This window comes from Oncorhynchus mykiss, chromosome 3, assembly GCF_057628025.1.
Source record: "Oncorhynchus mykiss isolate SJ-2025 chromosome 3, ASM5762802v1, whole genome shotgun sequence".
Lineage (NCBI taxonomy): Eukaryota > Metazoa > Chordata > Actinopteri > Salmoniformes > Salmonidae > Oncorhynchus > Oncorhynchus mykiss.
Window position 1 is genome coordinate 62,517,040 of NC_143024.1, and position 27,678 is coordinate 62,544,717.

Here is a 27,678-nt window from a genome sequence, read left to right on the forward strand (position 1 = left end):
TCTTGAGATGGAAAAACATGTTTTTTATTAACTTGAACATGTGCTCTTTATGACAGAATGTTAAAATTAGGTGCAATCAAAGTAACATCTCAAAAAGGCACTGAATTGGTGAAACGACCCTACTGCATTCAGACAAATGGAAAAACCAAGACTTGACAGACCCTGGCTTAAAACGATCCCCCTTTCACTTGGGCATGATGGTGTTAATTATCCTCTGCCTCAAGTGCTCCACCGGGGGACCTCTAGCATCTCTCCTCTGACCATGAGGACCTCAAGTGGTGGATCTGGTTTGGATTAAAACCACAACTGCCAAGAACCCTGCCCTGTGCCAAGCAGACGTTGTTTATGGCCGGCCCTGTGGGTGTGTTTAATTCTTTACTTTTCTTGACGCTCCCACGTCACAACTCACACATCAGGTTTCAAGTTATTAGTCGAAAAGGACCCATGAGAACCAACATCTGAAGTTCATAGGAGCATATCAAAATTGGGTGTCAAATGAAAGCTAAAGAGTATGTTTTTGGCATAGATGATGGCATAGATACATTTTTCAACCATTTTCCATCTTAAAAATGCAGCATAACTAAAGGTTTTGATTTGTGGATAAACAGATGGAAAAGGGGTCTTAGAAAACGTCTTAAAAAGTATTAAAAATGCATCAAAACACACTAATGTTGATGTAAAGACCCCTGCCAACTAATATCAACACTTATATTTAGTTTTGGAGAAATTGTTTACAGTCTGTACGTTTAAGAAATATTGCCTTGTAATTCCATTACCCCCTCCAAAAAATATTTTCTAATTTCTCTCCCTCATGAGGAGAGAGGATATAGATGTAACAAGTAAATGGTAGACCTACCAATCAGTTAGTGATTTTACTGATATTACATTTTGTTAAGGAATTATTAAGCAATTAAAAACATGTCATTCTGTTACCAAAGTTCACATCTGCACAGTTCTTCCACTAAATTCATAATTTAATGTCTGTGAAAAGTGTTAAACATAGTCCTAATAGATTTGTATGGTTTGTTAAAACTTTGAAATCAATAGTTTTTGTTTTGCATACATTTTAAAGTGAAAAAACTTTAACTCCGTTACCATGGAATTTCCCTCGTATCATTGGTCATAGCTGTGTCATATGGGCTTTAAAATGTTTCCAGTCTAGTTAAAAAGCTTCTTAACATTAAAAGCAACCCCTTTCTGACATTTAAACGTGGAAAAACATTTGACAGGAAAAAGCATTCCAGTTGTATACTAGGCTAGGGCATGAAAAGCAGCTGACCTCCTATTTGAGTTCTCTGTTGTCTCGTCCTATTTAGATAACCGATAGATGCCACTGAAATAGAATGCACGACTCTAGCAGACAATCTGTAATTGAGCATACAAAGGCCTCTTCAACTCAGTCCAATTCCCAAACAGAGGATTCTCTCCCAGTGTCACAGTCATTACATGGAGTTGGAATGATGGACAATACTATCTCTAATGAATACAGCAGGCCAGAGCCAATTGCTGCGGATAGTAGTGTATCTATTAAGGATATCAGAGAAGTTCAAATGCTGTCTACAAGCCAGACTGTTGTGTTGGGGGAGGCGCAGAGGGCTTGTTCAGTGTGCTAGATCAGTGGCTCTACATTTTGCCTTGGCCAAACCACAGAGGAGAGAGTCGGCCTCTTGATGGTCACATGGGCTCATGTATTATTGAACAAAAGGAAGAACCTGCACTCACTGAAATACTATTTAAGTAGTAATGTATTTGGTTTTTAAGCAGCAGGTCAGAACAAACGGACGTGTTTTGGTAAACGCTGTTCTGACCTGCTGCTAAAAAAATAAATACATTCCAATGTCAAGAATATTTCAGTGAGTGCCGGCTTTTCCTTTCTTCAATAATGCCCTTTGAACCCGGCACCCAAATACTTTGTTACTACACACATTTGAGCTGAGCACGCCAATTTCTCTTTCTCATGTATTATTGACCCAGGCAGGCTGACAGCTGATCTGTTTCACCCTCTCACCCCCTGGACAGGTGTTCACGCTCTACAGTTGCGATTACAGAAACGCATTCACATTTCCCCAAAATGTTCCCCATGTTTTATATGTTTAACTAAAGTACAGTTTTATACGTTTAATTAAAGTACAGTCCCTGCAATTACAAAACATCCCACTTTAAAATGTATTATCGAATAGTCCTACAGCTTGCTCTGTGCTCGGGTAATATGACTCGAGTATAAAAAGAGAGTGGTGAATGCAGGCCCAGGTAGCCCCAAGCATTTTATTCAGCTTGACCCCCTGTGGGATGGTGTGGCTTCCTTGACATGCCCTGCTGAATGAGAGAGAGCATGAAAGAGAGAGAGAAAGAAAAAGACCAGAGAGAAACCAGATAGAGATCGGAGAGAGTGCGTGCGGGCAAGCTGCTTAGGGCGCCACTCGACAACAGTGATAACCCACTAATCTCCTGACTGGCCTGGTGGCATACAGAATGTCACAGCCCACACATCACCCTCTCTTACTGATAGGAAACCAAATCATTTTATACACAAGACTCACAGGGCAGAAGCTCAACACTGGATTCATGACTGTAAAGGGCCAAAAAAAGGGTCGAGTGCAGGTGGATTTTTCCAAATTCAACAGACATGAATCACATTAACCAGCCTGATAATAGCTCATTTCTCTAAACAGAATAGTAATGGAGTTATAGGCCTATTTAGGCTGGTTACAGACAGACTATCACAGTTGGCCTATACCCTAGCCCATATAGCCCATCGATCCTATTTAAAAAGGACTGAAGACTGAAGTGTCCTTGAACCGGGTACAGGTTTACACTTTCAAAAAGTTTCCTGTGTGTATGAAGGATGATCCACCACCCAAAGACCACCCAGCCAACTTAACACAATTGTGGGAAGCTTCGGATACAACATGGACTAGCATCCCTGTGGAACGCATTCAACACCTTGTGGGGGGGAACAACTCAATATTAGGAATGTTTTGCCATGAATGTTATGTACAGTGCATTCGGAGAGTACTCAGACCCCTTGACTTTTTCCGCATTGTTACATTACAGCCTCATTCTAAAATGGATGAAATTAAAAATGTTCCTCTTCAATCTACACACAATATCCCCTAATGATTGATTGGAGTCCACCTGTGGTCAATTCAATTGATTGGACATGATTAGATACACCTGTCTATATAAAGGTCACACGGTTGGAAATGCTCGTCAGAGCAAAAACCAAGCCATCAGGTTGAAGGAATTGTCCGTAGAGTTCTGGAACAGGATTGTGTCGAGGAACAGATCTGGGGAAGGGTACCAAACTATTTATGCAGCATTGAAGGTCCCCAAGAACACAGCGGCCTCCATCATTCTTAAATTAAGAAGTTTGAAACCACTAAGACACTTCCTAGAACTGGCCGTCCAGCCAAACTGAGCAATCGCGGGAGAAGGGCCTTGGTCAGGAAGGTGACAAAGTACCTGATGGTCACTCTGAGTTCCTCTGTGGAGATGGGAGAAACTTCCAGAAGGACAACCATCTCTGCAGCACTCCACCAATAAGGCCTTTATGGTAGAGTGGCCAGACGGAAGTCACTCCTCAGTCAAAAGCACGTGACAGCACCTAAAGGACTCTCAGACCATGAGAAACAAGATTCTCTGGTCTGATGAAACCAAGATTGAACTCTTTGGCCTGAATGCCAAGCGTCACGTCTGGAGGAAACCTGGCACCATCCCTATGGTGAAGCATGGTGGGGGATGTGTTTCAGTGGCAGGGACTGGGAGACTAGTCAGGATTGAGGGAAAGATGAACGGAGCAAAGTAGAGAGATCCTTGATGAAAACCTACAGCGATGATCCCCATCCAACCTGACAGAGCTTGAGAGGATCTGCAGAGAATGGGAGAAACTCCCCAAATACAGGTGTGTCAGGCTTGTAGTGTCATACCCCAGAAGACTCTAGGTAAAGGGTCTGAATACTTATGTAAATGTGATATTTCCTGTTTTTGCAATGTCATTATGGGGTATTGAGTGTAGATTGATGAGGGGTAAAAACTATTTAAAACATTTTAGAATAAGGCTGTAATGTAACAAAATGTGGAAAAAGTGGTCTGAACACTTTCCAAATGCACTGTAAATAAAATCTAAGTGTTTTGAATTATGTACTAGGCTATTTCACATAAAAATGTGGACAGTCAGGTGCTTTGCAAATTCAAAAGCGCTGGACAGCAGCATAATAAACTAAAGCACTGATCATTGGGAACGAGATCAGAATGACTGCCAAGGCTTGATCCATTAATTAAATTAGGAAGCCTAGCCTACAAAACTGAAACAATCTATATGTTGAAATCAAACAGCCTAATTAAAATGATGCATGCAGAACTCGAGTTCCCGGCGCAGACTCATTCAGAAACCAAAACATGGTTTAGTATTTAGTTTAAAAGCTCAGAGAAAAGGCCAAGTAAACCAGAAACACTTTAATGAGAAAACAGAAATACAAAAAAATAAGTCCCAAATAAATGTTCAAAGATGTCGCCTAAGACAAAAACTTCTTATCCTACATTTGAACACCACCGCAGAAGCATCGCTATTCTGCATCTTCCCAATTAAGTAGCCTAGTTTTGTTGTTTGGCTACTTGAAGAGAACTAGGGCCTATTACTCGCAGCACACCTCTTCCAGTGCCTTGTGGAAAAACTTGCATTAAATGCTACTACATGAAGAGGTGAAATGAGTAATATCAACCTGGCATTTAAATCAGAGTTGAGTTTCCAAAATCACATAAATTATTCTATTCTCGCCTACTGAAAATGCGTCATGCACGATTGCGTTGTTTCCCACTATTCGTTGATCTTGGTAAAGCATCCCCATATCTAATTGATCAGCTTCCGTCAAAACCAAAATGAGTATGACATCCGGGCATTTAAAGTATACTTGATTTTCAAAATGTCGCTTACTATTAAATGTTATTTTTTCTCGCATACTCAAAACAACCTAATATTTAGGACGCAAGTAAGGGTATTTGGACACGGCCCAGTGTTCCCTCTCTGTGGCATGGCCTATTCTTAACACGACCACCTGAGGTATCCCTGCGATGTTGCACATGTTATTTCTTCTATCTGGACAAGGGAACAGACAGCCAGAGACAATTTCAGCAGGTACAATAGATACTAGATAATCCTGAAGTTATTTTTTTCAGGCTAATGGAAGTTTAGTAATAAATCCTGAGACACATAAAGCAGAACAGCTCAGGGTCTGTCCTGTTGACCTTACTGTAGAATGGCCATTATGTCTCATCCTTTATCCTCAATGAAGACAGCTGGAGCTACTTATGAAATTAAAGTCCAATAGCTGAGGACACATGAACCCTTACTGAGCGGTCTGTCAGTACACCGCTGTGAGGATTCATATCATGGAATAATAATGGCATGACTCACAAAAACAATTGTGACTGTTACTAGAAATGATGCCTGAAGAAAAAGCATAATGGACGATAACAAAAGAATACAAGTGGAGGAGGGAAATGGACAATTACATGGGTAGTGAGTGGATGTGCTTGACGACAGTTTGTTGATGCTCAGTAGGTTAGGGCCTTTTTACTCTACACTACTTTGACGACACAAACTAGGCCCAGAAGAGATACAGGGCCTTCAGAAAGTATTCACGCCCCTTAACTTTTTCCACATGTTGTTGTGTTACAGACTGAATTTAAAATTGATTACATTTAGATTTTGTGTCACTGATCTACACAAAGTAACCCAAAATGTCAGTGGAATTTAGTTTGTAGAATAAAAAATTACAAATCTTGAGTAAATAAGTATTCAACCCCTTTGTTATGACGAGCCCAAATAAGTTCAGGAGTAAAAATGTGCTTAACAAATCGCATAAGAAGTTGCATGGACTCATTCCATGTTCAATAATTGAGGTTAACGTGATTGTAGAATCTCTGTACCCCACACATACAATGATCTGTAAGGTCCCTCAATCGAGTAGTGAATTTCAAGCACAGATTCAACCACAAAGACCAGGGAAGTTTTTCAATGTCTCAAAAAGAAGGGCACCTATTGGTAGATGGGTAAAAGAAATAGCAAAGCAGACAAATACCCCTTTGAGCAGGGTGAAGTTATTAATTAGGCTATGGATGGTGTATCAATTCACCCAGTCACTACAAAGATACAAAAATCCTTGAAAACTCAGTTGCTGGAGAGGAAGGAAACTGCTCAGGGATTTCATCATGAGGACAATTGTGATTTTAAAACAGTTCCAGTGTAGAATGGTTGTGATAGGAGAAAACTGAGGATGGATCAAAAATATAGTTACTCCACAATACTAATCCCTAAATGACAGAGTGAAAAGAAGGAAGTCTGTACAGAATGTTTGGAAAAAGGCCCTTAAGAAATACTGCAAAAAATGTGTCAAAGAAATTAACTTTATGACATGAATACAAAACGTTATGTTTGGGGCAAATCCAACAGTACCACTCTTCATATTTTCAAGCATGGTGGTGGTTGCATCATGTTATGGGTATGCTTGTCATCGGCAAAGACTAGGGACATTTTTCAGGATAAAAATTAATGGAATACAACTATAAACACAGGCAAAATCCTAGAGGAAAACCGGGTTCAGTCTGCTTTCCAACAGACACTGGAAAACAAATTCACCTTTCAGCAGGAAAATAACTTATGTATTCACTTTGTCATCCTGGGGTATCGTGTGTAGATGGTTGAGATTATTTAAAAAAAAATTAAATCCATTTTGAATTCCGGTATGAATACTTTCTGCAGACGATGTACTTGTGTAGGGTAAAGAGATGGATCTAGATTCAAATCTCTTGAAGACATCTACACCACATATCCTCAAAATAATTACCAGAATTTCCTTAATACCAGTAGACAGCATTTTTGCTCTTTTAGGCACATTGAAAATGAAAGGCTTTTAAAATATCCACACATTTGTGAATCATCGCATTAAACAAGTATGCAAAACAACGTGCGATATGGTTTAGATGAGAAGCTCCTGTATAGTTTGAAAAGCTATCCTTATTTTGTTTGTCTGTATACTATGGTATTTACGGTATGCCAGTAGCTTCACTCACCAATAAAGCAGGAATGTGGCTTTGGCAACAGCTCATCCAAGACTAGTTTAAAGAGCAAATATGATGAAGATAGATACTGTAGATCTCACTAGAGATATTTTACTAATGCCATATTTTATCATTATTATTTAAATAACTAATGGAAATCCATCTTTTGTTTGATTGAGACATGAAATACTCTGCTGCGCCTCCTGCCAAACAGTTTATGGGACATCTGATTTCTCCATCTCCCTCTGAGACAAATAAAGTGGCCCACGCGAGGCTCCAAGGGCCTTGGCTACACAGACATTATACAAGTGTCTTAAATTGGTCTTTCACACAGGCCCCTGGACCATGTGACAGGCCTGGAGGCTGTGTGTGATGACATCCCTCCTGATTTACAATCGTCTAGGCTCCAACCAACAGCAGGGCCAGTGTGGATCTAAGTTTATCACCATTAGCTGAAATCCAACATGGACTATTGATTGCAATTACATAACTGCCCCCAGCTGTTTTATAGCACTTGTGCATGAACAGATCATATCCAGCTGCCATCGATGGATTCGTTTCCACACTTTTCCAAACAAGGACAGCAGAGCTGGAATACAGAGCCTTTAAATTCAGAGGAATCTTCTCTAATGTATCCAATGCATTTCTGTTCTAATGTAATACGGGAGAGAGAGAGAGAGAATGCTGAGTCCTATTTGTTTCAAAGGCAGACTTTGGAGTTACTGCCACCACCACAACAAATTAAAAACTGATGATGGCCATTATGGTTGCAATGGTTTTCACAAAGAGAGATCTGGCTCTGCTCTGAGCGTGCATGGAGAAATAGAGGGACATCTCAGCTATGAGCCCTGTCCACTGGCACGTCCCTTTATTCCAACAATAAACAAAGGGGCTCTGCCCAGTGTGTCCTCTCAGAAACATTACATGAACTGGCTAATCAGTGGAACAGTATTTGCCTCTGAAATCTAACTATTGCATTTGATCCTATCCATGATCAGTTTGAGCCATACAATATCTACTGACCAAAGAGGATCTATTCAGTTCATTATGACTTCTTAGTGGGTATTTGGATTACAATCTTTCAGACAATACATTTGTGTTTCAATGCAGACTGAAACACAATCGTCCACGATGGGGGGGGGGGGTCCATCACAATCTCCTCTTTATCTCGCTGAAAGAGATCCTTCTTCCTCTCGGAGGGTATTTACATGTTTCATGGAGGAATTCATTACAAGCTGTGTGTGTGGATGATGGTCTTGTGTAGAATCACATTCCTGTCCCACTCCACTGAGGGGCTCCACCAGAACAGAGCTATACTTCACACTTTATTCTTCCTACCATTCACCTTATGTTGGTCAGTGAACTTGGGAGTTGTTCTTATTCACAATGACTTCCTTATAAAAACACATTATTTTGCATACCCCTAGTCTCCTCCAGAATCATCTGGCTTGGGTCCATGAGAGAAAATGAATGAATGAATAAATAAATAAATAATATGAAGGTGTGGTTGTGGGTCTGGGATCTTGAGTCAGGATTCCATTTCCCTGACAGAGAGCCTGGACGGTGTCCGTTTCAGTTACCTAGCAACTTCTTCTAGGAAAGTTGGAACAATTACTCCAAACACCACAACAAACACAGTACACACAAAAGGGTCAATCCCTTTCTCTCCAGAGCCTTTGCAAAAATTAATATTGTGATATCACAGGTCCCCGTTGCCCAAATGTTCCAAGCTGGATGGTCAAATTCAACATTAGACAAATGGCACCCGATACTGTCTGGGACACCGACCATGAAATTGATTCCAAACACTTCTCTTTGTAATGTGGTGCCTCTGAGCCTTTCTATGGACATAGACTACCTCACTGATACTAAATACCCTATAATGGGTCAGAGATTCCTAACATCTATTTGGTCACTATATAAATTGTAATATCTAAAAGCAATTAAAAAAAAAAATCCTTACACATACACATGAAGGGGTTTTGGTTATGTACTAAAAATCACCTTTTTCCTTGTATCATGCAAATATGTTGACCTGAAGGGGACAATATGGTGGCCTATTGTGTACAGTGTGCTAATACCGACATGTAGTGCATCCCATTAGACAGACCGGCCTAATGTAGTCTCTACAAGATTGGCCTTCCAAGTGCTCCATGGATCTCAGTATAGATGGCACCTTTAACACGTTCCGTTTTTCACAACAGGTTATAAAAATGTAGGGCTAGTTAAAACGTGCACTATGCAGAAATAGACATTTCCATGTTTGCTAAAATTCTGTTTATATGACAAAATAAACAAGCGTAGTGTAGAGAATCATTGTACCGTCTAAACAGCTGTGAAATATATTTTACATAACCCAAAATATTGTGTTCTCTGTTTGAAGCTGGTGTACAGACCCTAAAGTAAAAGAACGGGAAGCATAGAAAGAACAGATCTACCACTTCTTAGATGTGCTTTCAGTGAGAATGACAGATCCATAACTCACATTTCTATGTTAATTTTGTAGGGTCGGCCAAAAAGTGACATATTGCAGCATACAAAAATTAAAAAGAACGTACAGGATTATTCATATCCATGATAATCCATGTATAGGCCTACCATTGATGATGTGTGCATCTAATTTACATGTTTAATCAATGATAGAGGGATGATTGGCCTTGCTGGAGGGTCAGAGAGCAACAACAAAAAATAGACTAGAATGGAATACAACTCAATGAAATGAGGGAGGCAGCTGAAGTTGGCTTAACACTGTGTGCACCAATAAGTAATGTAGGCCTAAACAATTAACAGGTAAACCAAGTCAAATAATAGGTAAACGACCAACATGGAATGCATAATGTAATGCTTTCAAGTAGGCCTACATGTACAAAATATGATACAGGTCTTATTGGGCCACATTGAGTATAATTATCTTAGTGCTGCACCTGCTGACCTCGAGGGTGGGTGACAATGGGCGCACATCTCTACGGGCTAGAATGTAACACACAAGGCACAATAGCAAACAGGCGTGTAGCATAGAGAGCTTAGAAGGGGATGGAAATTGTCTAGTGTACTTACAACAAGCACGGACGTCCTGACAACCTCAGAGACACTTTGCCTTAGTTCAGCCGCAGTGCCAGGTTTACTTAGTCCCCTTGTAAATTTCCTGGTCTCCGGATGTACTGGAACTGACATTGTCGAGTCCTGCCTTTCATCAATTTCTTTAGGAATTTATAAAACGTCAAAGAAGAAGAGTAAGAACGGAATCATCAGCCGGCTTTTTCCGTTTCTCCGTCAGCACAAGAGCGCACCTTGAGTTTAAAACTGGGTCATGTTGTGCTGGTTCACTCTGCCTTTTTGATCTCATAATTTGCAACAATTACTAGTGAAAGTTGTATTGTATTATCCCGCAGCTGTTGCACCCCCCCGCTGAGTTGTTGTTGTCATAATAAACCATTCTTCCGCGCGTTCACCGTCTCATTACGGCTGTCCGTCGTCGGTCTCGCTATGCTCGGTGTACATGCGACGCCAGCCAGAAAGCGTAATCTGCGTGCGTCGTTCTACCACGCTTCTCCACTCCTCCCTCCTCCAGTGATTTACAAAGGCCTGCCCAGTTCAGTTTCTGTATGAGCAGGCTATGAACGTACTGTAATCATTGTTACAGTAATATTCATGGGGGGGGGGGGGCTGTTTTTATCGACATGTAACGTGGAAAGTAGAGAAGATACAATGCCATGTCTGTCACCATAGTGGAAATAATTGTTCAGTGAATGTTGAATAACTATTAAAACGTGCATAAATTAAATACAGTGAATTACTTCACACAACATTCTAAATTGGACGGTGAAAACCTAATGAGAATGACCAAGTTTGTTTTTAGGAGGACTACGTAGAATTCTTTCATCAGATTAAAATTATGCAATAATTTCGGGCCAGTACGTGACCAGCACAATGGCACAGGTCTTATGTTATTGAGCAATGATGCCATCTATGGGAATACAAGAAACAAAATGTCAATTCTCTTGTAGTGTACTGAGGTGAAAGTGGTTAAAAACATTAAATGGGCAATTACACCTCTGTTAGCTATTATGGACTAGCAAAAGAACCCACAATACAAATGTTCAAATTAGGTTTTTATTGCTTTCATTTCCAAAGCGCTCTCTGGTGTCTGGGAAAACACAGCATTCCCTCAATAAGGAAAACCAAAGTTTTCCCTCTCTGTCATATGCATATATCCATTTAATTTAGACTTGTAAAGGTCTCTTTACATATGGGAGGCAGCCTAGTCCAACAAGGGCAATGGTGCTTGGAACTGAAAGTTTAGATTTTGTTTCACACATATTCTTTAAAGCTTTCCATTACAGTTTCCTTCATAATACACAGATTATGAACATCTCACATTTCTCACACAATTGAGGGTGGAATATAATAGTCTTCAGAACACCCTCTGAAGTATCCTCACAACAAAGCATAACAGGAATATTCACTTCACTTGAATAATGGCGTTAGTGGTGATGGTAACTACCCTGATAGCTTTATAAGTAGTTCTAGAGTTAAGTCGATGATACAACAAAATATTCTGATATCTTACTTATCACAAGGTCTCTCACTGTCCAGAGACATCTTATTAAAAGAAAAATGGAATTTAATGTGACTTTTTTTTTCTTTTTTTCTTACAACACATTTCAAGTCTCCTCACCACCAATGTAGTAAAATTGCATTAAAAGTGTAGGAAAATGGTTAAACTGTTTGGCACTTTTTTATTATCATTTTTTTCATTATTATTTTCCCCCATAAAGTAAACAAGGAGACAAAAATCTTGAGGATGCAGTGATATTCTAACCATCTATGAAAAAAAAAGTTTTAAAATGCAGAATCTCTGTATCAACATGTTCCCACCATAAAAACAATCCAATGACAGAATGTGAAACCAGAAGTACAGTAAGTGATTCAGCCCGTTAGAAAACAGTATAAAATGGCATCCTACAAAAAGAGGTTCAGAGCTGAGTAAAAATGCTGAAAATGCAGTCTCTGATGCAGTCTAAACCAGCGGACATGTCACCATTAAAGCATTAAAAAGCACCAAGATTGTGCATGGACACTGCTCAATGTACATATGTCCCAGATATGTGTAGAAAAGGAAATCAAGAGTGTCCAGAGAAGTGAAGTGAATGTGGCGCCAGAGGGGCTCTGCTTCAGCTTGCTGCTTGGGGAGTCGTAGTGTGATGAGAGGCTAGATGTGGCCAGACCCTATGGGAGATTTGTGGTAGGGAGAAGAGGCATGGAGACAGGGAGAGAGCCCTTGCTCTTTGGATCAGTACGGATGGGGCTCTTTCCGGCTCAGAATGCGGGTGCTGCTGGCAGAGACGGTGGCACTGCGAATGACCTCCATCCACCTGTATGGAGAGAAAAAGACAGGGGGTTTCACACTGCCTAGTAACATCTGTAAACAAACATACTGTACACAATACAGGATAGACAGAAGTGTACTGTACCTCTCAAAAGTGTATTCGCTCTCAGATCTGAAGTAGTAGACGTGGGATTTGAAATGCAGTTTGAAGACATAGTCCTTGTGGATGTTTTCAGACTCAGTGGGGATGGTGACCGAGTAGCCCAACAGGGGGAGACTGGCCAGAGGATAATCATCCTGGAGAGAGGGGAAAGGACCAAACAGTTAAGCATTCTGAATGTTATGAAGCTACTTACAATCAGTAACAAACAGTTAAAGCGATCGGAATTTCAAGGAGCTACTCACTTTCACTCAGTGGTGTAAAGTACTTAAGTAAAAAATACTTTGAAGTATTACTTAAGTAGTTTTTTTTGGGTATCTGTACTTTACATGACCATTTTTTACTTCACTACATTCCTAAAGAAAATTATGTACTTTTTATCCATACATGGTCCCTGACACCCAAAAGTACCTGGTACATTTTGAATGCTAAGCAGGACAGGAAAATGGTCTAATTCACACATCAAGAGAACATCCCTGGTCATCCCTACTGCCTCTGATCTGGAGGACTTACTAAACACACATGCTTTGTTTGTAAATGATGTCTGAGTGTTGGTGTGCCCTTGGTTATCCGTAAATGACAAAATTAAATTGTGCCGTCTGGTTTGCTTAATATAAGCAATTGTAAATGATTTATACTTGTACTTTTGATACTTAAGTATATTTTTTGCAATTACATTTACTTCTGATACTTAAGTATATTTAAAACCAAATACTTTTAGACTTTTACTCAAGTAAGACTTTTACTCTTTTACTTTATTTTACTACATTTCTACTGTCTTTACTTTTACCACCACTGCTTTTCACTACAAAAAACACTCGATAACACTATCATACTTTCATGGTGCATTTTGAAATGAGGGAAAATGCCCCACGGCTACAGGTCACAGAACATGTGCCAAAACATGAGTAACTAACTATAGCATTTACAAACAATGGTTTCTTTCAGGTGGTGATTCTAATGGGTTCAGGGGAGCTGTGCTGAAAGTGAGAGCAGATCAACTGGCATGGGGATGTGCGTAACTCCCTTACATGGCACATGGATTTGAAATTCCACAGAGAAATGGGATATTCTTAAATTAATGGGATATTGTTAGATTGTAAACAATACTGCCATGTTGAAGATCATGGATCATGAGCAGGAGGAGGCTAGGGAGTCATCCCCAGCACACATTGTTGTGCTTCTGGCCTTCACAGACATACATGGATCATAAGGAGGGGGAGAGAGGCCCCAGAACACATTGCTGTAGTTCTGGTACCTAGTGTATCAAGCGTCTCAGAGTGCTAACTTATAATTAGTAAGATGACATGGGGGACCTGGTCGTAGAGCAGAAATCCTACTCGGACGCTTTGTGAACACGGGCCATGGTCTACACAGACAGACAAACACGAGGAGTAGGTGCTAGACCTCACCTGGTGGGTCTTGTAGAAGAACAGGCTGAAGTTGGTGAAGACCACCCAGAGTTTCTGCCAGCCGTTGCTGTTCTTGAACTTCCTCAGCAGGTTTCCTGACAGCTGATTCTACAGTAGAAAAACGATTTACAAATCAGTGAACTTTGTTCATGTACTACATAGAAAAAAACATGAAGAGGGAATTTCAACAAACACTTACAGCACCTTCAGTAACTATTCACACCCCATCACCTGTTCCACATGTTTTTGTGTTACAGCCTGAATTTAAAATGGATTAAATGGACTTTTTTTTAAACACTAGCCTACACACAATACCCCATAATGTCAAAGTGGAATTATGTTTTTAGAAATGTATTCAATATGAATAGCTGAAATGTTTTGAGTAAAGTACTCAAGCCTAAATAAGTTCAATACATAAGTTCAGGAGTAAAAATGTGCTCAACACATAATAAGTTGCATGGACTTACTCTGGGTGCAATAATAGAGTTTATCATGATTTTTGAATGACTACCTCATCGCTGTACCCCACACATAAAAGTACGTAAGGTCCCTCAGTCGAGCAGCGAATTTCAAACACAGATTCAACCACAAAAAACTGAGGTTTTTCAATACCTTGCTACGGGTACCTATTGGTAATGCAAAATATAATGCAGACATTGAATATCCCTTTGAGAATGGTGAAGGTATTAATCACACTGGATGGTGTATCAATACACCCAGTCACTACAAAGATACAGCTGTTCTTCCTAACTCAGTTGCTGGAGAGGAAGGAAACCTCTTATGGATTTCACTATGAGGCCAATGGTGACTTTTAAACAGTTACAGAGTTTAATGGCTGTGATAGGAGAAAGCTGAGGATGGATCAACATCATTGTAGTTAATCCACAATAATAACCTAATTGACAGAGTGAAAAGAAGGAAGCCTGTACAGAATACAAATATTCCAATACATGCATCCTGTTTGCAACAAGGCAAACTGCAAGACATCTGGCAAAGAAATTAACTTTTTGTCCTGAATACAAAGCTTGGGGCAAATCCAACACAACACATCACTCAGTACCACTCTTCATATTTCCAAGCATGGTGGTGGCTACATCATGTTATGGGTATGCTTGTCATTGGCATGGACTAGGGAGTTTTATAGGATAAAAATAAAAGGAATAGAGCTAAACACAGGCAAAATCCTAGAGAAAAACTTGGTTCAGTTTGCTTTCCAACAGACACTGGGATACAAATTCACCTTTCAGCAGGATAATAACCTAAAACACAAGGCCAAATATACACTGGAGTTGCTTACCAAGATGATGTTGAATATTCCTGAGTGGCCTAGTTGCAGTTTTGACTTAAAATCTTCTTGAAAATGTATGGTAAGACTTGAAAATGTCTGTTTAGCAATGATCAACAACCAACAGATCTTGATGAATTGTTAAAAGAATAAATGTGCAAATATTCTAAAATCTAGTTGTGCAAAGCACTTCTCGACTTACCCAGAAAGACTCACAGCTTTAAATCGCTACCAAAGGTGATTCTAACATGGGGGTGTGAATACTTATGTAAATAAGATATTTCTGTATTTAATTTTCAATAAATTTGCATTCATTTCTAAAAACATGTTTTGACTTTGTCATTATGGGTTATTGTGTGTAGATGTGTGAGAAGAAAGAACAAAACAACAGAATGTTGAATAAGACAAGAGGAACGAATATTGTCTGAAGGCACTGTGTATGTTAGTGCGTAAGGAATAGTGTGTGCTGCACTGTAAGCTCTGAAAATAAACCCACTGTAATTAAGCCTGAGGCCTCTGTTCACTTCAGTGGTTTAAAGGAGGTAAGTACAGCTATAAACAGACAGTGTCTATCCTGGGGTCCATCCAGCAACAGTTTAAAGTCACTGAACTAACAGTGACCTCTATGGTCACTGTAAACAACTGCCATCTAGTGGCAATATAAAGCATTTACTGTAAACTGAGCCATCATTTTAGGCTTCCACCAACTTATTTTAGTTTGTCGCAGGTCTTTACAGGTGAAAAGTGTTACACAAAAGCGTTCAACTTTTCACCAACGACCTCAAAGAAGATACAAGGTGCTAGTATATGACAGTAATGCTACAATGCGATGGGGAGGCCTCTCCTCTCTCCCTGGCTCCTTTACCTCTAGACTCCTGCAGGAATCACTAAAGGAGAGGCTGTGAACTCGATACCAGCAGATAAGAGACAGAGGCACTGGTCCCTGGCCACTGCCGGGCCCCGAGAGGGAGGCCTCTGAGTCACTGACTGGACTAGGGTCCTCTACCACGGAGGACAGGCAGACGGACACACAGAAGAGACAGACAGAAAAGAGAGAGGGGGGGAGGGAGGAGAGGACAGAGACACAAAGACTGAGTAGGTGTAAACACACACATGCACTGCAAGGGCTAAACACGGAGGGGGGGGGGGGGGACGGGGGGGACTAACGGTGAGTCCAGGTACGGCTCTGAAGGAGAGAAAAAAGGAGCTCAAAACCACACGGGACATCCACAGTAGAGATTAGATAAGAAAACCACACTGGAACAGTTAGCCACAGAGGGCAAGATGAGAACAGTGTCCTGGCAGTGCACCCACCTCATGCTAAAGTCTGGTCTTGCTCTGGGCTCAGTATACAACATAACAGAGAAAATAAACGGCTTGAAAGATGCCATCTCAGCTGCACTGAGATGTGCTGTTCAAGAATGAAAAACGTCGATGACATCCTGCCGAGTGTCCTATGTAGCAATTCACAGACGAGACAGTGCCAACAGCTTGGGGACAAAGCACTGAGGTAATCTAATGTCTAAATAGCACAGGACAGAGAGAGAGGGTGGCACAGGAGGACATTGTTCCCAGGGGAGAGAAGCACATTCAATAAGGAGAGGAAACAGATACACACTCAGAAACATAGTGAGTGAGAGAGAGATGGGGGAGGGGAGGGCAGAGCAGGACAGGTTAGGACTGGTTGTGGTACCTCCACAGCTATGCTAAAGTCCACCATGGACACGCTGGTGTTCCTGTGCCAGCACACGTGCACCGTGGTGTTACCACGGTGAGGGGCCTGCCTCTCCAGGGAGGTGCGTGACGCCATCAGGTCGTCCTCAGACTCCGCCTCCGCACAGGAGTCCTCTGTTGTGGATTCTGGGAAATTCAGGAAGCGGTTAATTCCACATACACACGGCGACAACGTGGGAAGACGGATCCTACTGTAAAACCTGATGAGATAAATGGTAGCACAATACTTCATAGTGGCTAGGTTTGTAAATACATGCAGACAGGCTGTAGGAAATCAGAAAAATAAAATATATATAAAAATATATATAATTATATATATAAACCATCAATTTTGAAGCATTGTATTTGAGCTATTCAAGCTCATTTTGGATGTATTAGTTGGCCCATTCTGCCTCTGAAGTTTCTAGAAGAGAACTGTCCGTGCAATGAGGGAACAGTATGGGGAGAACTCAGCGATAACTCATTAACGCGTGCGGTCGGATGATTCTCCAGACACTACTAGCTGTCCCCTACGGCAGGCCCAGTGCCCATGCTCTAGAGTCTGTATACTGCAGTATCAACTTACTGTTATCAGTCAGACTTCTGGCCAGCAGGTCAGCCGTGTGGCCGTTGCTGGTCTCTGCCAAGTCAATGGCCATCTTAATGTCCTCCATCCACTTCTCCATCTCTGACAGGGAACTGGATGGGGGGGGGAGAAAGAATGAGAGAGAAAGAGGGAGAGAAATGGACAGAAAAGGTCATGTATTTTCTTCCACCAGTGCCGGGCTTCACCTAATAAATATTTAATGTGGTTATTTCTATGACCAAGTGTGCTTTATAAATAATGAACGTGCCTTTGTGATTATACAAATGCCTTATTGTCAACTGCTGAGTTTACCGGTCGCCTGCTGATTCACCAACCACTGTACTCTGAATACCGACCACTTTAGTCATACCACAGCAAACATGAAAACCCACATCCTTGTACACATACTGTTGTCTGGCATCTGTCGAACGACTACCCAATAGTCCAGCTCGTTCGGAGTTTGGACCACAGACTCACCTAGCTGCTACCACCACTGACTGACGCTGCCCAACCAGGGTGAAGGCGTGAGGCACACCCCACTCGTCCTCGCTCTCCCGGATCTGGGGACACACAGACACAGTCAGTCAACACATGGGGCATGAGAGGAACAAATCTGCTTGTGGGAGAGGGACTGCGTGTGTGTGTGAGAGAGAGAGAAAAAGGGGGACAGGGAGAGAGCGACAGAGGGGGAATTAAAGAGAGACACAGATGGTAGGGGAGTTACTGTGGCACAGCACGCTAGTTTATTTACAGCAAGTAATTACAAACTTGTGACAGCTACTGTACTCTACTGTGCTGCACTCCACGCCAGGGCACAAGAGGGGGGTTAAGAAAAGGTGAAAGAAGAGAGTCAACTTACTGTCATGTCGTGGAGAGGGAGCTGCCCATGCACTTTGAACTGGTTCGTCGCCGTCATTCCTCGACTCGTATACAAGAGGACATCATTGAACTGTCACCGGAGAACAAGAGAAAAGTGAAGGCAATCATTAACGGGTTATTAATAGCCACACCAACCTCACTTATTGACTTCACACAAAAAGAACACTGAACGATTGTCTGTGGCTTGGTGAATACATTGGCTGTGTTGGGCATACGCCTGTAGCAGCGGCACTAGATAACATTCAAGCTGTTCTAACACGAATCATGATTCAGATGAGTCGTGGTCTCAATTAGATGCCCTACAATAACGAATAGGGACACTGGCTCAAAAACAGTAAACAGCTGCATAGAAAGATAAGGAAGCCGTCGTCTTTGAGGCATTTTGTACAAAGTCATTCATACCGAGGAGGTTAAACACAGCGCTCTACTTTCCATAGCCGTCTATCTTGCGAGATCACTCGACTGAATAATCTGTTTAAGAACTCATTCAGGATGACATCTCAGATGCATTGCAGACATTACCAGGAAAAACATTCGTTGCTGGAGGCCTTTTCCAGACAGCTTGCTGAGACAGCCTAGCCGGATGAACTCCTGAAAAACACCAATCACAACAAATTCCATCACAACATCTCAGGGAAAGATAAAAACTGATAAAAACAAATGAGTTTTTCAAACTGGCTACTCTCACATACAAAATGTTGATATGGGATTCCGTCCAAAATGGCACCCTATTCCTTACATAGTGCACTACTTTTGCACTATATAGGGAATAGGGTGCCTTCAGGGACGCATCCAGATCCCTACTTGAACTCACCCGCCCTGGAGTGACTAGACTGTCGATGCCAATCAAATCCTTCTTAAGCTCCAGAAGCTTCTGGAAGTTCTCCATCTTGATCATGCTGCCGTGGAGCTGGGCCACCACCTCTGACACGTCCGCCAGCGCGGCTACGGGAGAGGACACAGCAACGCTCAGTCTGTGATGTCATAGACCTCAACTGCACCAGGGGGGCTCCCTAAGCTAGCCCGGCCTCAGAGAGCCCCTGACAGCTACAGAACAGTAACAGTTACCTCTGCAGTCCCTGAAATCCACGTGTGTGGGGGGGTAGTGTTTGCACAGACGCTCCAGGATCTGCTTGTAATGCAAGAGGCGGTGCAGGGGCCTGAGGATGAACACGTTGAGAGGGATGTAGCACACCTTCTGCAGCTCAAAGTCCCGGACCAGCACCTCCAGCCGCCGGGAGCCCCGGCATGCCTTCTCCAGCTCCACCAGGGCCTCCGAGTGCTTCTGGAGGTGGGCAGTCAGCGGCTACAATAGAGTAGGGTTGAGTAGAATAGATCTTTATTGGCCATTTGCACACACACACACACACACACACACACACACACCAGGCTACGGGGAGCACAGGGTCAGCTGCAAAACAACGCCCCTGGAGCTGTACGACAGTTTGTATAAGTCAGCATACATTGGTCATGGTGCAGATACAAAGTGAATTTGATATAAAGTGCAAGAAAAAGCAGCCAATACCTTCAGGCCCTGTAGATTCTTCAGCATGACATCACCGATGCGCTGGTAATCTCCTTTAATGTGGGCATTGGAGCGCCCTTCCCTATAAAAAAAATAAAACACTAGCAACTTCTTCTCTCTGGAACAGTTTCATGCTAGGGTTTGTGCTGACAGATTTCTGCTGTGGACAGCAGAGGAATGTGAAGCACTTAAAAGACTCTTAAAGCCATATTTCATATTCATGTGAGCTCCAACACTCATGCAAGGACATTTAAATGGCATTTGACTGCACCGCTGAAAACCGCAAGCAGGTGTCTACCTTGAGCATGAATTGCAGTTGACAGCTAGATATAGCACCATGCAGACTGACCTTTCTCCACGCTCGTTCATTCAAAATACGAACCAATACGTTCTGGAGTGGGTAGTACAAGCCCAAAGAGGACATTTTGAATGTTATGCCTTTGAGATACAACCCCTCTTTCACTGACAAAACCCTCTACCAGATCTAAATCAAAGGTCAACAGTCAGGAGAGGGCTAAAATAATAATTTGAATATGTAAAACAAGATAGCCAGCTACATGCATCTGTGCTCTGTATTCGGGCTGCTGATTTGCCTTTGGGGCTTTAGCCATGTTTTGAGAGAAAACACAGTCAGATCTTGCGTGGAGGTCCCTTTCGCTCTCGTTTGGTCTTGTAGTACATCTGGACATGTGATGCTGATCACTACAGTATGAGGTCTGCAACAGTGACTGTCTGCCAGCCAGGCCCTCTCTGTGCCACCATAGGGGAGCTCTGATGTAAGGACCACATCATTAAGAGGAGCAGACAGTGGAAAAACCCACAGGCTAGAAGTAGTGGCTTGATGCAGCGCGGCCGTTGCCATAGCAACCCCAGCTCCCCAGGTCATCCATGGGAGGTGCGTCTCTGCGATAAGGCCTCCCAGACGGAATGTCAATACCGCTCATTAGACAAAGACCAGGCCCCGGGATCAATGAGCCCAGTTCACAATGACAAACCCCAACTGTGTTCTTACTCTAAGGGGACCTTACACAAAACGAGGCTAAGTGCACTGGCATTTTAAGAAAAAATTACCTGAACTATAAAAGAGATGTATCATTGTGATGGATTATAGTCATCCAGTGAGGTACAAGGCCTTTCATGCCATCTCACCATAGAGCCAGTCTCTGCTCCACCTCTCTGAGGAAGCCGGAGTGGAACTTGTACAGAGGGTCAAAGTTGGAGAAGATGGTGCTCTTCAGGGAGTCCGGTGCAGCGTCATCTTTTCCCACCAAGTTCTGAAAAGACTGGGATGACACACACACACACACAGAGAGAGAGAGTTCTGCATTAGAGCACACTCTTTATTGTGCAAATCGTGACATTCTCAATTGCCAGGAGCCAAAAGAGGACTTGCAATCTAATGAGGTGAAATGCAGTGTTTCTGGTGAATTAGGAGCCCATCTGCTTGGATTGCATTAGAATCTGCCTGATGTGCTGCTGCCAAAAAGACCTCTGTGCTGTTGTTTAGCAACAATCACATTGGCCTCATGACTTCCACCAAATCCTTTAACGACCTGTAGATGAATGGAGGAATCGACCTGGAGATGAATGGAGGAAATGGAGGAATCAATAGCCCATCATTCCTGACAAGACCCAGGGGGAGTCTTTCATTAAAGGCTACCTGATCAGATTAAAAGGGAAGCTATAGCCTGATGTGGTTTGGGGTGGTGGAGTTGGAGGTGGTGGGGGGGTGGTTTAGCTGGTTTGCATCCCATATGACACCTTATTCCCAATATAGTGCACTACATATACACCCATAGTGTTCTGGTCAAAAGTAATGCAAAAATATTCACACCCCTTGACTTTATCCACATTTTGTTTTTGTTACAAAGTGGGATTAAAATGGATTTAATTGACAACGATCTCGACAAAATACTCTGTAATGTTAAAGTGGAAGAATTTATATATATTTTTAAATGAATGGATGTTAAAAAAACGAATATATCTTAATTAGATAAGTATTCAACCCCCTGAGTCAATCAATACATGTTAGAATCACCTTTGGCAGTGATTACAGCTGTGAGTCTTTCTGGGTAAGGCTCTAAAAGCTTTGACCACCTGAATTGTACAATAACTGCCCTTATTCTTTAAAGAAATTATTAAAACTCTGTCAAGTTGGTTAATTATTGCCAGACAGCCATTTCCAAGTCTTATAGATTTTCAAGCCGATTTAAGTGAAAACTGTAACTAGGCCACTAAGGAACATTCAATGTCATCTTGGTAAGCAACTCCAGTTGCTTCAGTAAGTATTTACACCCCTTGACTTCAACATTTTATTGTGTTACAGCCTGAATTTAAAATATATTAATATATCATAATGTCAAAGTGGAATGATGTTTTTTGAATTTTTAACAAATGAATGAAAAATGAAAAGCTGAAATGTCTTAAATTAACCCCATTGTTATGGCAAGCCTACATAAGTTCAGGAGTAAAAATTTGCTTAACAAGTCACATAATAAATTGGATGATCTTCGAATGACTACCTCATATCTGTTCTCCCACACACAAAATGATCAGTAAGGTCCCTCAGTCGAGCATTGAATTTCAAACACAGATTCAACCACAAAGACCAGGGAGGTTTTCCAATGTCTCGCAAAGAAAGGCACCCCTTGCTAGATGGGTAAAAATTATAATGCAGACATTGAATATCCCTTTGAGCATGGTGAAGTTATTAGTTACACTTTGGATGATGTATCAATACACCCAGTCACTACAACGATTCAGGTGTCCTTCCTAACTCAGTGGCTAGACGGGAAGGAAACCACTCAGGGATTTGGTGACTAATGGTGACTTTAAAACAGTTACAGAGTGTAATGGCTGTGATAGGAGAAAATTGAGGATGGATCAGCAACATTGCAGTTACTCCACAAAACAAAACTAATTTAAAAGAGTGAAAAAAGTGGAGCCTGTACAGAAAAAAAAATATTTTAGAACATGCAACTAGGCACTAAAGTAATACTGCAAAATAAATGTGTCAAACAATTCACTTATGTGTTATGTGTTTTGAATTTGCCCAAACATTACTTAGAACCACTCTCCATAAATTCAAGCACAGTGGTGGCTGCATCATGTTTTGGGTATGCTTGTAATCATTAAGGAATTAGGAGCTTTACAGGATAACAAATAAATGGAATGACGCTAAGCACAGGCAAAATACTAGAGGAAAACCTAGTTCCGTCTGCTTTCCACCAGACACTGGGACATCTATTCACCTTTCAGCAGGACAATAACTTAAAACACAAGGCCACATCTACACTGGAGTTTCTTACCAAGAAATGTTGAATGTTCCTGAGTGGTTGAGTTAGTTTTGACTTACATCTGCTTGGAAATATATGGCAAGACCTGAAAATGGTTGTCTAGCAATGATCAACAACCAATTTGACAGAGCTTGAAGAATAAAAATAAATAAATAAACAATGGCAAATATTGTACAATCCAGTCTCAGAGACTTACCCAGAAAGACTCACAGCTGTAATCACTGCCAAAAATGATTCTGTCATGTATTGACTGGGGTGTGAATACTTATGTAAATTAGATATGTCTGTATTTTATTTTCAATACGTGTACAAAATGCCTAAAACATGTTTTAACTTTTTCATTTTGGGGTATTGTGTGTAGATGAATGTGAAAAAGTAATCAATTTAATACATTTTGAATTCAGAGTGTAACAAAATGAGCAATAAGTCAAGGGGCATGAATACTTTTTGAAGGCAGTGTATATTTGGACTTGTATTTTAGGTAATTGTCCTGCTGAAGGTTTTCGCCTGTGCTTAGCTCCATTTAGTTTCTTTTTATCCCAAAACTCTAACTAGTCCTTGCCTATGATAAGCATACCCATAACATGATGCAGCCACCACCATGCTTGAAAATATGAAGAGTGGTACTCAGTGATGTGTTGGCCCCAAACATAATGTTTGTATTCAGCACAAAAAGTTCATTTATTTGGCACAGGATGCATGATTTGGAATATTTGTATTATGTACAGGCTTCCTTCTTTTCACTCTGTTATTTATGTTAATATTGTGGAGTAACTACAATGTTATTGCTCCATCCTCAGTTTTCTGCTTTAAAGTCACCATTGGCCTCATGGTGAAATACCGGAGTGGTTTCCTTTCTCACCGGCAACTGAGTTAGGAAGGACGCCTGTATCTCTGTGGTGACTGGGTGTATTGATACAACATCCAAAGTGTAATTAATAACTTCACTACGCTCAAAAGGATATTCAACGTCAGATTGTTTACATTTTTGTTACCCATCTACCAATAGGTGCCCTTCTTTGTGAGACAGTTGAAAACATCCATTGTTTTTTGTGGTTTTGTGCGTAGGCCAGTGACACAAAATCTCAATTCAATACATTTTAAAATCAGGCTGTAAGACAACAAAATGTGAAAAAAGTCAAGAGGTGTGAATACTGTATGAAGGCAGTGTAGACAGGAGAGGGACAGGGTTTAGCGGAGGTAAAGCAGGGTGCTGCTGAAAGGCCTTGGGAAGCAGACAGCAGGCAGCAGCTGTTTCTCAGATGACTTAACAACACCAGCCAATGGGGGAGGGTGGAGAGGGGGAGGGGAGAAAAAAAAAAGGAGAGAAAGAATGAGAAAGCGAGAAGAGAGTGACCGAAAGAGAAAGAGCAGCCAAGGCAAATGTTTATGAGAAGTGTAAAAGGCTTCTCTAAACATCAGAGAAGACAAGAAGCGACGGCGGCCCACATAAACAGCGAGGGAAGAGAGTGGTTCTGCAGTCTCCGTTTCCACATCTGTGAACGCTGCTACAGCCAGATGATGTTCACAGGGTGAATACTGAATACTGACTTCATACCCCGCACGACTAAAACACTTGCCGCTCAACCCCCCTTCCCCAAAAGACGTGTAAATATTGGGACTATAAATTGTGGCTGTATTATACTTATTCTAAAACGTTTATTTTATTCTACTGAGCCATTTACTTTTATGTTCATATTATTATCTTTTATCGTTTCGTATTGCTGTTGCATTGTGGAGAAGGAACCTGCACGTAAGCATTTCATTGGATGGTGTATATCATGTATACCATGTGTATCCCGTACACATGACTAATAAAACGTGACAGCAACGTCCTTCACTGATTGCAATACACTGGAAGGAGATGTGCCTTTCTTTTAGTGTCCTGTTTTCTTTTGCGTCTCCCTTGAGAGACAAACAAAAATGCGTCCATATGTTTGTCTGTACAGAGGCGGTGGGAGCCAAAAGGAAATGACTAAAATAGGACGTCAGCCCAACGTTAAGCAGGGACATTCAAGGCCGTGGATCTCATTGCACTGTATATTTACAGCCTTGGGTGAGATAAACAGATTAATACATTTCATAGCATTCTCAGAGTATTTTCCCCACCTGCCAAAAAACATCTCCCACCCCCACCACCACTGCATGGATCCCTGTGTGTTTGCCATATGCTCTTTTGTAAAGCAGCTAGCCGGAATAATCAATGTTTTCTGCCCGGAGGATGGGAGAAAATAAACAAAAGGTCAGTGTTGAGTCCCTGAGAGGGCGGAAGAATCTATCTGGTGATGGGCCTTACCACAGTCACGACCTCCAGGTCCTTCAGATAGGTCCTCTCTGTGGTCAGCAGCTCCTTGGCAATAAAGTAGGCCTTGTCGGTGGGGAATCTCTGTGAAAGGAAGAGGACAGAGTGTTAAACTGAGCAGAGACAACACAGTAAGCTGTAGACTGTGTCTTGGGTATTTTTTTCACATTTTGTGTCATCAATTCCAGTGTTAAGACATGTAGCCCAGTTATAGTACATCACATTTTGTACAGTGTTCACAACACTGGTCCCTGTGGGTAGTTATTTAGGCCAGGTAATCTGGGTCCTCTGCTATTTTAGGTACCATGTGACTGTAGCCTCTTTGAAGCTGGTTATGCTAACTGGAGATTTAAAACCACAATGACGTCCACACAGCAACTGACAAAAATCCCTCTCTAGTTCTAATCCTTTAACGGGGGCCCTCTCTGGACCACAAACCTTCCTCCGAACCTCGTCTTCATCGTCGGTGCGCACGCTTCCGGCATCGTTGAGCAGGGGGCTGGTAAGGGGGGAGGGCTGCCGACCGTCCGGACTGTGACCACAGAGCTCGACCGGCTTCTGACCATTGACCATGCCCTGGGAGTTACCGGAGGAGACAGAGAGATGGGGGCTGTTGGACACCACTCCTGCTGTAGCGAAGGAGAGGGGGATGAGAAATGAGGAAGAGTTAGAGACAAACAAGTTCAATTACAGTCATATACATCTTACAGTATTGTCCCAGGGATAATAATGAGAGCTAAATTGGGGGATGTGCCTTGCCTGTAGCTAGTTACTGTAGCTACTTGCATCCAGACAAGAGTCACCCATGACTCATTCTGCTGCCCAGACAGCTCTAGTGCTCTTCTCTCTCTGTAATGTCTGCCATTTCAGCATGATACCATCAGGATTACGCTGCTGTTGGGTTGAATACAGTATTATGAATGACTGGAATCGCTTACCTAAATCAACTACACTGCCACTAGGATGTTCACTAGGGACACTTGATTGCATACTTGCCCACTACCGTCTCCTGTCCTCTGATAGCACCACGTTGGCATGGACAGAACAATGATTAAACCAGCAACATCTCTGGTGAACACCTTACAGACGCCACGATACTACATTCTACAATGGAGGGGACAGCTGTGACAACAAGCACCACGGGAATACCAAACACGGACTACATGAACACAGCCACGAGACACACACACAAATGAGTGTATATGAAAAAACACACACTATAAACACACACACACATACACGTGTACATTTAACAGAGCTACGCTACATCTACGACAGCACAGGAGGATGAGGATGGGACTAGGGTCTAAAAACAGTCACGAGACAATGTCGAGGGGGGGGGGGGGGGGTGGTCTTTATAAAAGAAGATTCCGGAGTCCCACTTCATAAAGGTCAACTTTATTGACACTAGTGCACAACCGTATACAAGGTTAAAAAGTGTAGAAAGTCTCCCGGGAAAAAGAGAAGATCCGGTAAAATCAGTATCAGAGCCCAGTAAGTGTCAAAGCAACATCAACACGAGACCGTAGCAAACAGTGTGTGACGTGAAGTGAGTAAAGAGAGCGAGTGAGTGAGAGAAAGAGGGAAAGAGAAACAAGTCAAGTTGGAATTTACAACATGCATATTCTGGGACTTGTCTAATAGTACCTGTAGAGGTCACAGTGCACAAAGAGCTTCCCAGAATAATCTCTCTATTGCAGTATTACTACGGATACCACTTTGCTAATACTTCATTAAGACAGTCAGTTGCTTTAGAGGGAGCATACCGATTGTACACTCCCAGCTATATTATACAAATCAATTGTGTCAATCGTAGGAGCAGCACAATCTGCAGAAGAAGCATTTTGTCTCCCACGCGTTGTAAAATCGAACTTAAATCAAATGTTTAATGGGTGAGCAGTAATCATCGTAACGTAATGCACATTGTCGTCTCAGATGGATCAAATTACACCTCGCTGCTGAAAGTGCTACTGGCTTGTCTGATGTGAGTGATATCTGCCTGGTGAAATGTTACAGCAGGTAGGAGTGAGGTGAGGGTACATACATCGTGAAACAGCCAGGGCAAGAAAGCATCAACATCATGCCTGAGCCCTGGGTTAGCTTCTTGGACATGCAATGGAACCAAGCGCGGT

At 41.9% G+C, this 27,678-nt stretch overlaps 2 protein-coding genes across 20 annotated transcripts in view; both read right to left on the reverse strand.

The window, feature by feature from the left end:
• Positions 1 to 10,678, reverse strand: part of LOC110520150 (dedicator of cytokinesis protein 9) — a 122,912-nt gene extending 112,234 nt beyond the window's left edge. Inside the window, exon 1 of one of the 2 annotated variants that reach the window (XM_036974532.2) lies at positions 10,117 to 10,678. In XM_036974532.2, coding sequence (XP_036830427.2) covers positions 10,117 to 10,233 — 117 coding nt within the window. In that variant the 5' untranslated portion in view covers positions 10,234 to 10,678. The remainder of the gene's footprint in view (positions 1 to 10,116) is intronic. The other variant, XM_036974525.2, reaches the window with a different exon arrangement.
• Positions 10,679 to 11,158: 480 nt separating this feature from the next.
• The window catches only part of LOC110520153 (FERM, ARH/RhoGEF and pleckstrin domain protein 1), a 107,309-nt gene continuing 90,789 nt past the window's right edge, over positions 11,159 to 27,678 (reverse strand). For 6 of the 18 annotated variants that reach the window (XM_036974534.2, XM_090229860.1, XM_036974536.2 and 3 more), the window contains 14 exons: positions 25,985 to 26,175; positions 25,541 to 25,630; positions 21,098 to 21,231; positions 19,949 to 20,030; positions 19,492 to 19,729; positions 19,238 to 19,368; positions 18,946 to 19,014; positions 18,404 to 18,493; positions 18,022 to 18,104; positions 17,545 to 17,657; positions 16,939 to 17,105; positions 13,961 to 14,068; positions 12,534 to 12,685; positions 11,159 to 12,434 (listed from right to left, as the gene is read on the reverse strand). In XM_036974534.2, coding sequence (XP_036830429.1) covers positions 12,353 to 12,434; positions 12,534 to 12,685; positions 13,961 to 14,068; positions 16,939 to 17,105; positions 17,545 to 17,657; positions 18,022 to 18,104; positions 18,404 to 18,493; positions 18,946 to 19,014; positions 19,238 to 19,368; positions 19,492 to 19,729; positions 19,949 to 20,030; positions 21,098 to 21,231; positions 25,541 to 25,630; positions 25,985 to 26,175 — 1,730 coding nt within the window. In that variant the 3' untranslated portion in view covers positions 11,159 to 12,352. The remainder of the gene's footprint in view (positions 12,435 to 12,533; positions 12,686 to 13,960; positions 14,069 to 16,938; positions 17,106 to 17,544; positions 17,658 to 18,021; positions 18,105 to 18,403; positions 18,494 to 18,945; positions 19,015 to 19,237; positions 19,369 to 19,491; positions 19,730 to 19,948; positions 20,031 to 21,097; positions 21,232 to 25,540; positions 25,631 to 25,984; positions 26,176 to 27,678) is intronic. The other 12 variants (XM_090229861.1, XM_090229856.1, XM_036974540.2 and 9 more) reach the window with 3 other exon arrangements.